Raw genomic sequence first — 9,504 nt, 5'->3', positions numbered from 1 at the left:
ATAAACCTAGGGAACTGAGATATAAAAGGTGAAACTGTGAAAGGATATAAATTGGCCTGCTGAGTTTACTCCAATACATTTATATACATTCCATACACATGTACAAAGATACCATTTGGCGAACCCTAATTTAATTGTCTTTAAAATTGGACATAACATATTTGACCAGACGCACCTGATCCTAAGGGAAATCTTGGGAAACTTTAGACAGCGCTCAGCTAATCCGTTACCGCTTAGATTTAACCATTATCACTTGTTCTCCGCTTTGTGGCGCTTTTGAGCTTTCTCGGCCACAATTTTGCCTTATGCGGCTGACCACCTTTAACCCCTCGATGCCCCCTGGCCAGACGAAGTTGCCAAAAAGTTAAAGTTTCCGTGGCTGCCAACAACAAAAGTTGCAACCCATCAAGTGCCACGCCCGCACACACATAGAGCCGCCCACTTGCGTAAACGTTTGCTAACAAGCTTGAAGGGAAAACTATGGGGAAAAAGCGAGGGGAAAATGGAAATTCGGATTCTGAGCGAAACCAACAAACATTTTTGGGTAGGGGGGTAGGTGGGAAAGTGGGTACCCCTAACTAAACACAAACGGATATGTGGATAGTTCCATCACCATCACCACCATCACCGCACACCCCTCTTCAATATTTTAAAACCCAAACAATTTTGCCAACAAATTCATCTAGCAAAAAAGCTGAGATGAGTAACAAAAAAGAATCGAAAGAAAAATTCTAAATGAAATGTTTGAGGTTTGCCAAAAATATTTTCAGCATTTCTATGTGTAAATAGTGAAAAATTGCTGCTTTTGTTAGCCAAAATAAACCGAAGTACTGGTATCTAAAGTTGTTGTCCGTTATCCCTCATCCCGCCGCACAGTCTTTCCCTTTATTAAAATGTCAAGCCATTGGGATTGGTGATGAAGTGAGTATTTGGCCAATGGGTTGGAGATTTCAGCAATAAAACGGATTCTAACATTTGTCAGTTGTTGCTGTTGCTATAGGGGGGGCCATTAAATGCAGGAGATGCCAACAAAGGCCAAGCTGGCTAAATGGCAAACGGAGGGGGCGACGCGGAGCACTCCTCTCCACCTGCCAGTTAAAAACATCTTAAAAGCTACTTTTAACCACAATTATGTAAATATTAACACAAACGAAACATAAGACAAAAGCACAACAGCCGCAACATAGGCAACCTCAATGGAACACATTCACATCCAGACATTCCCACTCACTCACCCCCTCTTTAAAGGGGTGAAGTCACGGTCTTGGAAAATACTGCTACTCACTGTCATAAAAAATATCAAAAGACCTAAAAAAAGTATTAAAAATTAATTTAACCAAACTGCATTCATATATTTTCTAGAATATTGCTTCAGTTTCTTTCTGTGACTTTACCACACGAAATCACTTCTCATCACTGAGCCTATGAACTTTCAGAGCCAGAACAACAGGATCAAGGTGGAAAAGTTGGAAAGTGGTAGGAGGTGGAAGCCCAGAAGCAACAAACGGGTGACACATCAAGCCTGCAAATGTCTGGAGTGTCGACAACACAACCATTAGCATCTGGATGAGTGCGAGATGTACCACCGCCCACACTTCTCAGCCGCCCATCTTCGCCCACTTTTTCCACCAGGTGTTGAAGTTAATGTCAGTCGAATGCGTGCGAGTGTGTGTCTGTGTTTGTGAAGGGGACATAATCCCCAAGATGAAGGCGGTGTTAATAAGCAAAAGGGGGGGCGGAAAATGCGAGAAAGGTGGAAATTGTGGGCGGACAGGGCCGCCAGTTGGCTGCCATTATTATTGAAAACTGTTAGACATGACAGCAGGTCACGTTTTGTCAGGCCACGCCACTCAGTCATTCGCTCAGTCACTCATTCATTCAGTTAGTCCCTCCAGCCAGCCCAACAGTCAATGAAATGAGCAAAAGAAATGCAAAAATGCACAGACGACAATCCGTTTTCATGGCTGATTTAACCAAGTTTGAGTTTGGGTTTGGGCTGGAAATGCCCCGACAGAAGCGAAGACCCAAGTTAAATCCAGGAACTGAGCTCCGGATTGGGATGGCAAACAGATCGAGAGGGCGATGGGATGGAACTCGTCTCAGCGGAGAACCGACAAACAAGTTAAGGGACTTAATCTGCTAAGATACAACTGCAAATACCCTTTGAATTATATGGTATTAAAGTCGTAATAGTTTATTGCATCTATAGGGCTGCTAATAAATATATTGTAAGATTATAAGTTGCACAAATTAAGTAAATAAAGTACTGTTTATAGTATGTTGTAAGATACTATACGTAATTGATTATTATTAAATTATTTTAAACTTTAAATGTGTAATTAAAGAAGATTCATTGATGAAAATTGCCATCTTCAAAAACATGTCATTTCTAGGAACCCACAATCCGCAACTTGTTGCCAAAGGCACAAGCCGAAAAGAGATGAAAATTATTTTATAGCATATACAAGGCGAAGAGAATGGAAAACCGAATTCACATTAAGCCAAAAAAGAGACGGGGAAAGTGGGCGGCAACAAGGGGCGGGCAGTGGATGGAACTAACGGAAGGTCCTTGTACAAATGCCAATCCAGTCACGGGTTCTAAAAATCAAAAATTTGAATTTCGATCACGTCTTCAATTACGTCGAATCGACGTGCATATAAATCAACTCTATAACAGGCCACACACACACACACAGAGGAACACGCTCAGACAGTGAGTGGGCGGGCGGCGGTATATAGTGGGGCCTATGGGGGCGTGGCAGTCAGTCGTCAGTCAGTCAAATGCGGCTTTGTTGTTGCTCCACTTGCCCCTTATCCTCGTTGTTGCGTTGAGTTTTGTAAATCAAGTGGAAATGCCACAGAGAAAAAAAACAAAGCACTGAGTTCGGTGAAAGCGGAAAACCCGGCCAGGAAAATGGAACTGGGAATGCGAACCACACCGATGATGATGACGATCCAGTGGAAAAGCACAACCAAGTCGAGGAGTCAAGAGTTGAAGTGCTGATGTGGCACAAGTGTGTGGGTGACTGTGTTTGTGTGTGCTACGCCGCCCCCTAACCCCGCCCCCTCGCTGAGCACTCATGCAAAGTGCAGTTGACATGCGGAAATTGTAGGTGTGGTCACGCCCACCGCCCTTCAAGGACACCAAATCGTGCATAAATAAATTGAATTATAAAAGTTGGCCACAAAAATGGGCATTGAATTCAAAAATCGCATAGAGAAAGTGTATTCCATTCAAGGTTCTGATAAATACATTGGTAATTAATTGAATCTACCTTTGGTGGCCAATCTCAATGATGGAGCTGGCTGAAAACGAAAGCTCCGGAAATTGTCAACCAAAATGGGGGAAAACTTTAAAAACAGGCAATGCCTGTCAGCCAGGCCGAATTATTTGGCATTAAAAATTGTAATTTCTGGCCAAGACATGCAATCGGGAACTTGTTGTTCAATTTCCCCCCATCACGCTGATTATCCTGACACCCTCACACACACACACACACACATGACATTGCTGACATGTCCTGGTTGTTGTTGATGTTTGTCGGGAATTTGATTTGATTTCAGGCAACCAGGAACTGCAACTGCATCAGGAGTTGTCCTCGTCAATGTTGGCACTGCAACCTCCATTTCCAGCCCTTGCTGCTTCTGCTCATGCTTATCCTCCCGTTTCTGATCCCGATCCATCGCATCCTGCCGCAGCTACTGCTTCTGCTTTGTGTCCTTCGGCTGATGCTCTGTGAAATGTCCTGGGCTGCCATTCGCTTGAAATTACTGACAACTGCTTCAAGCAGCGGCAAAGTTGAATTTGCATTGCCCCGAGCCTCGTGTGTGTTGGTGTGTGTGCGAGTGGCTGTAGGTGTGTGAGCGGGTGTCCTGCGAGTGTGTCCTGTGTCTGCGTAAGTGTCTGTGAGTGTGCGAGAGTTGTCAGTCATTGGCACAAGTGCCCCACACGAGGGTGAGTCAACGAATTAGACAAGTCAGAAAAGCACTAAACTAATCATAGAAAACAAAAATACTTCTATGCTTTTGTTGAATCAAGCTCTTAAGCTGTATGTGGTTTGCATTACCTTAATATTATTTATATAAGAAGACACATAATTATATGGCAATTAACCAACCCTTTTAAAGTCTAGACATTCATTTAGACTATAAAATTTCTTTTATAATTCTTTAGTTTACATAGTTTTACAATCCCGAAACCCCCTAATGTGAGTTTAAGAGAAGAAGACCCTGAAAAAAACAGCATCTTGCTACACATGCATGTGTCTGCAGTTTGGCCCTGGTTTTCCCCCGATTCCTTACCATTTCGTCCTTCCTTTGACGACAGTGCAGAATGTTAAAAAGGGGGGTGGGTGATGGAGGGAGGAGGCAGACTGTGTGACAGCTTTCTTGAGATGCACTTCACGTGCATTTGACTGCTTAAATAAATTTTGCTCATGGTAATAAATTCACTTAAACTCAAACTACCACTGCAAGGATGTGGGCCAGCCAAAAACCGCCCGCTCATATGCGAGGACAACGGGAATGCTGACGGCTTTATAAGACTTTTTGTTTAGACACTCATAAACATAATTGACGTCATAAAAACAGACAGCAGCAGCAGCAGCAGAAACAGCAACAGCGGCAGCATCAGCAGCGGCAGCAGCAACAACAATGACATAATGTCATGTAAATCTGTGCTGAGATTCCGTATGGGTGTGGGGTATCCCCCATTTTGGCCCGGCATTTCCTCTGTCGCTGTGGTAAGTGAAAATCATTAGTTTCAAGTCCACACAAAAGCCGAGGCATTTGTTTTGTTTGAGCTGCTTTAAAATGAAATGCCTCTCATGTTTTATATGGCCGAAAAGGACCTGCTTTCCCGTGCCTCTTCATATGTATATGTATTGTATATACACACCAGTATACCCCATTTCTATCTCGGGCAAAGCGGCCTGCATTTTTTGTATAAATTCTAACAAATTGTCTACACTTCCGACCAAACTGCGCTCTCTCATAGAAAAGCCCCTCTCGACCGCCGCCCCCGTTTTAGCCCACTGTGTCTAACCTAGTCCCGCTTGGCTCTCCATAAATCAAAAAGTGCTTGGCTACAGTTTTACAGTTTGTGCATTTGCTTTGTGTCCTATCTGCCCCCTCTCCACATACTCCATGAACCTCGCCCCCTGCCCCGCCACTGTTCTCCTTTCTTTACATTTTTTATGAACTCCACATTAGTTGGTTGGCTGGCGGGCGGGGGGGTTGGTTGGGGGAAATTGAAGGGTGGCCTAAGGTTTGGGGGGTAATGGTCCACATGCTTGGCATGCCGCACTTTTGTGCGTCGTCAACTCTCGCAGTTTAACATATTAAAAGTAAAGTGAAGTGGGCACACTGACAGAAAAGTTGCACTTAAGCGGAATGATGAGGAAAAATTAATACGAAATGGATACACTTTAAAATAGTTAGCGGAAATGGACAAACTGAATAGCATATAAAGTAATACTGACAAGTAGCACACCTTAAAAATTAGGTAACGAAATTAATTGTTCGATTTTTCAAGTGCATCGGGCTACTTCTGGAAAAATCCGACAATAAGCTGGAGAAAGGGAGCAGAAGAATGTGATTTCGAAGGAGGAGCACAAGTCCTTCTATTGTTGCCAGCCTGATGCCATTCATTATTCACCATTGGCAAGTCCTCGTGCGGAATGTCCTTTGTACCACTAGGCGAGATAAGTCCCCAGTCCACAGTTCAATCCACAGTCTGCACTTCCTGTTGCATAGCCATGCAATAATTAACGAAGGGGACTGGAACTTCGTTTTGGGCTGAAAAGAGGGGTTAAAGTTAAGCTTAAATGCGATGAGAGCCTTTGAAATATAATACCGTTATTTACACATCACTTCATTGAGCGCGCAATTTTTTAAGCAAACAAGTGACAAGGGAGAAAGAGGATCTTATCGTTTCGGCTCGTTTATCAAGCTCATTAGTCGCTGTCGCATCCTCGTCCTCGTTCCGTCCTTGTTTTCCTCCTCCGTTTTTGGCCGCTTGCGAGAAATTATTGAACAGCATCGAAAACATTTTAAGCGAGTCCTTCGGCACACCGAAGTGGCCACCAAGGAGACGCTTTTCCGACCGAGTTTACACCCCCTTCGAAGACGCTTTTATGCTTATTAATGACACTACATGCAATTTATGTCGGTAGTTAAAACGCCGCGCAAATAAATGGACGCAATGTGCAATGTCCTCCAAGGATTCGGGCACATCACTCGCGAAGGAAATCAGCTTAAAGGGATCAAGCTCTGCCTAATTACAAATGAAAGAAAAGAAAGAAAAGAACTACAGACCAATATTGATGAGCCGAAAAACGGTATAAATGAGAAATATTTAAAAAGCAATTCAGTTAAAGAACAACTAAAAGCATATCAAAGATCACTTTAGCCATTTAAACGCACTGGCTGACGGCCAATTTAATTACTTAAGCTCATTAAGGCTCATTACCCTCAAGTTCGACTGCTTGAAGCAGTTTAGGAGTTGAGTTGAATTAGCTACCTGCAGCTTACAGGTGAACGATATAGCACACAGGCATGGAGATAAAAACCCAACCCGAAATGGGTTAACCCGCAAGGCGAGGCTTAACCCCCTCTCCCCTCCCCGCTGAGCAATGCCCTGCTCGCTTTCCCTTCGAGAAATTTTCCCCTTCCTCTCCTCCTAAACTCTACCACTCCTCTCTAAACTTTTGCACAAAAGGCAAGCCCTCAATGGATATATCCCCGGAGCCCTTAACACCCTACTGCCCCCTGTGGACTGCAACTTTTTGACTTTGTGCGCCTTTTGCGGCTGTTGTAGCTGCGAAAATTTATGGCCAATTCAATAAACGATTTTATTACATGCGCACGTTGTGTTAACAATGTTATTATTATTGGCGCCCAGTTCCGAAAAAGGGTTGCGAATGGAAGGCCCCGGGGCGATGCAGTGAATTGGTTCCTGGGCGACGAGCGGGTTAAGCGGTGTAAGCGTAAGCCAATTATTATGAAAATTAATTTATTTTCTATCGGTAATATGAGGCCAGAGCCAAAATGGCAGCTACCTTTCGATGGCGAGAAGAGCAGGGGGGCCAAAGGACGAGCCTGGAGCTGGTTCTTATCGCAAACTGGCCAGCAGCCAGCAGGAGAGCTTCCATTGCATTACCCCCCTGAAAGAGCCCTATTTGGCCCCTGGCCACTTATCCACCGAAATTGCAGTCCAAGCCCACTGCTTTCCTGCATTTCCAAATGCTTTTACTTTGTTTACTTCCCCCCGCAATTGTTGTTGCCCAACTGCACTGGGATAAATTCGAGCTTTAATTAGTTGATATAAAAGTCAGAAGTATCTTTTGGATTTTCAAGTCTTCCTAGGCTTTCTCTTATAAGAACTTTTGGTAATGGAGATAATTCTCTGGGGATATACTCAAATATTTAATTAGCTATTATTTGACCATCGTCCCACTGTGCGACCCACTGTCTGTCAACGGTTTGCGCTTTTGTTTGCCCAATACACAAAAGACCAACGCTCACATACTTTCACACAGATACAACGCGCGCGTTTGTGTGTGTGAAACCTTATTTTCTGCAAACGCATTGTGCTTGTATCCGTGTGTGCTTGTGTGTGTGCAAGCACAAAGAATTCATAGAAGGCGCACTCATGTGCAACCCAACAAGGCAACAAAAGTCTCATTACTTTTACTTGGCAAATAATGAAGCTAACAACAAAACAGCCACACACACACTCACATACACTTGCCAGCATATGTCGCTCTCAATGTGTGCGTATGTGTGTGTCAATTTGACAATTGACTTTGGCTTACTAACACACACTCATATGCCTGGATGCGAATTCACGCTTCATTCATGAGGGCAGCAATTTGGATTTCGTGGTCTGGGAAATTTGCACAAGTAGATGTATCACCGAATAAGAAAAAATTTCCCCCTTTACTCGCTTATTTTTAATTAAATTGTTTTGTGCGGTCTTATGTAGATTTTTCATTCATTTATTAGAAAATAGTAAAATTACTGAAGTAAATTCATTTTTTTTTCATTAACTATAAATTTAAATGTACATTCTGAGTGTTTCCCAAACCCTCTCTCTTCCTCTTTCTTGACTTTACCCTTTTTGATAAATAACTTGACTGAGTTTAGTTAATGGCGCCACAAGACATTTGCACAATCATTTTGCCCAATCATGCTGGCACTCAATTTAATTGATTTTAAAGTTTCACCAGAAGCGAGCGTAGAGTTTTCGGTTGAGATGGTGGCAAACACAATGGCAAACGGACCTGCAGCGAAACAGATGTGTAACAGGTTGACCCACCTGGCCGAAAACCATCCACTCTATGCCGAGTAGACCACATAGAAAGGCACCGACCTCACCCCGAAAAAAGCCATAGAACACAGACGCTGAACAAAAAAAAAAAAAAAAATTAATAACAAAAACGAAACTCAGCAACAACACAACGCGTCGCACAGCTCTTGAAACTTTTGCAGGGGCGTGCGGAAAGGGGGCTTCAGCTCACTGGAGTTCGGTTCGGTCAGGCGGCTTTTGAGTGCTTTCCACCTGAGCACAAACTTAAGTGGCGAAACTTGATTAAAACCGCACACTCACACACACACACACACACAGACGCACAGAAGCACACTGTAGGAGCCAGGGGCGTAGGGCGGGGTCCAAGCCAAAAACCCGAATCGGGCTAAAAGTTTGTGATACGGCTAAGGACAGGTCGGGGATTAAGTTGCGGTTATCCACTCCACTGACGGAAAGTCAAAGTTGCACACATTTCATTCCACACTCCAGCCAAAAATAAAGGCCACTCAGAAATAACGTAGAATAGTTAGTGTATTCAAGCCCTTTCGAAGTGGTTTAAGTCGGTTCTAAACGGCTGTGTTTTCGATAATTCTAAAGTGAATGCTCTTATAAGGTGCACAATAAAAAATTCTTGACCAAGTTTTAAATCTTTCGTAATCATTTGACGTTGCCTTTATTTATTATCATCGTACTTCAAAAGACGCCTACCAATTTCTGTTGGCAGCAGAATCATTTTCAAGACTCAGGTCCATTTTCCGATTATGTGGTTTTTCCTCGAACGGCAGATCCAATGCGTATTCCTGTTGCTGTCTTAGCAAATGATGAATTCCGGGATAGTCCACAAAGATGGGTGCGTACCTTCCGAAGGAATCCTGTTCAATATCAACGAGGAATCCATTCTCAGCTAGTGGGATATCTTCGGAAAGCCGTTGGTTGTGTCTCAACGGTGGCAAGTAGGCATTTCCTGGCAATTCCGCTGAGAAACAACAGACTGCAACCAAAAGGATTAGAATCAGGACCAAAAAATGTCTCAGCATCTTAGTGTCTTCGTCGTTGAGCTTCAACTGCACTGATACCCAAATTGCAGTTCTCTTTTATGCGAAAAATATCAAGGGCAAATGAAATGCACTTTTATATATTCAGTTGCAGACTGTCAGACCTTGTGCTGAAATTAGTATTTGGACCTAGTTCTAAAC

General features: G+C 43.4%; 1 protein-coding gene across 1 annotated transcript; it reads right to left on the bottom strand.

Moving 5' to 3' along the window:
• Positions 1–8,948: 8,948 nt before the first annotated feature.
• Positions 8,949–9,423, bottom strand: LOC117147443. The gene has a single exon (XM_033314324.1). The coding sequence runs from the start codon at positions 9,343–9,345 to the stop codon at positions 9,013–9,015; it is 333 nt and encodes a 110-aa protein (XP_033170215.1). The 5' UTR covers positions 9,346–9,423; the 3' UTR covers positions 8,949–9,012.
• Between the last annotated feature and the right edge of the window lie 81 nt (positions 9,424–9,504).

This window comes from Drosophila mauritiana, chromosome X (genome assembly GCF_004382145.1).
Source record: "Drosophila mauritiana strain mau12 chromosome X, ASM438214v1, whole genome shotgun sequence".
In the NCBI taxonomy this organism is placed as follows: Eukaryota; Metazoa; Arthropoda; class Insecta; order Diptera; family Drosophilidae; genus Drosophila; species Drosophila mauritiana.
Note: the sequence above shows the minus strand (reverse complement) of the source record. Positions and strands in the feature narration are given on the sequence as shown.

Bases quoted from the DNA above. Each gene is read 5' to 3' on its own strand.
- LOC117147443 (XM_033314324.1), bottom strand. From the start codon at position 9,345: ATGCTGAGACATTTTTTGGTCCTGATTCTAATCCTTTTGGTTGCAGTC.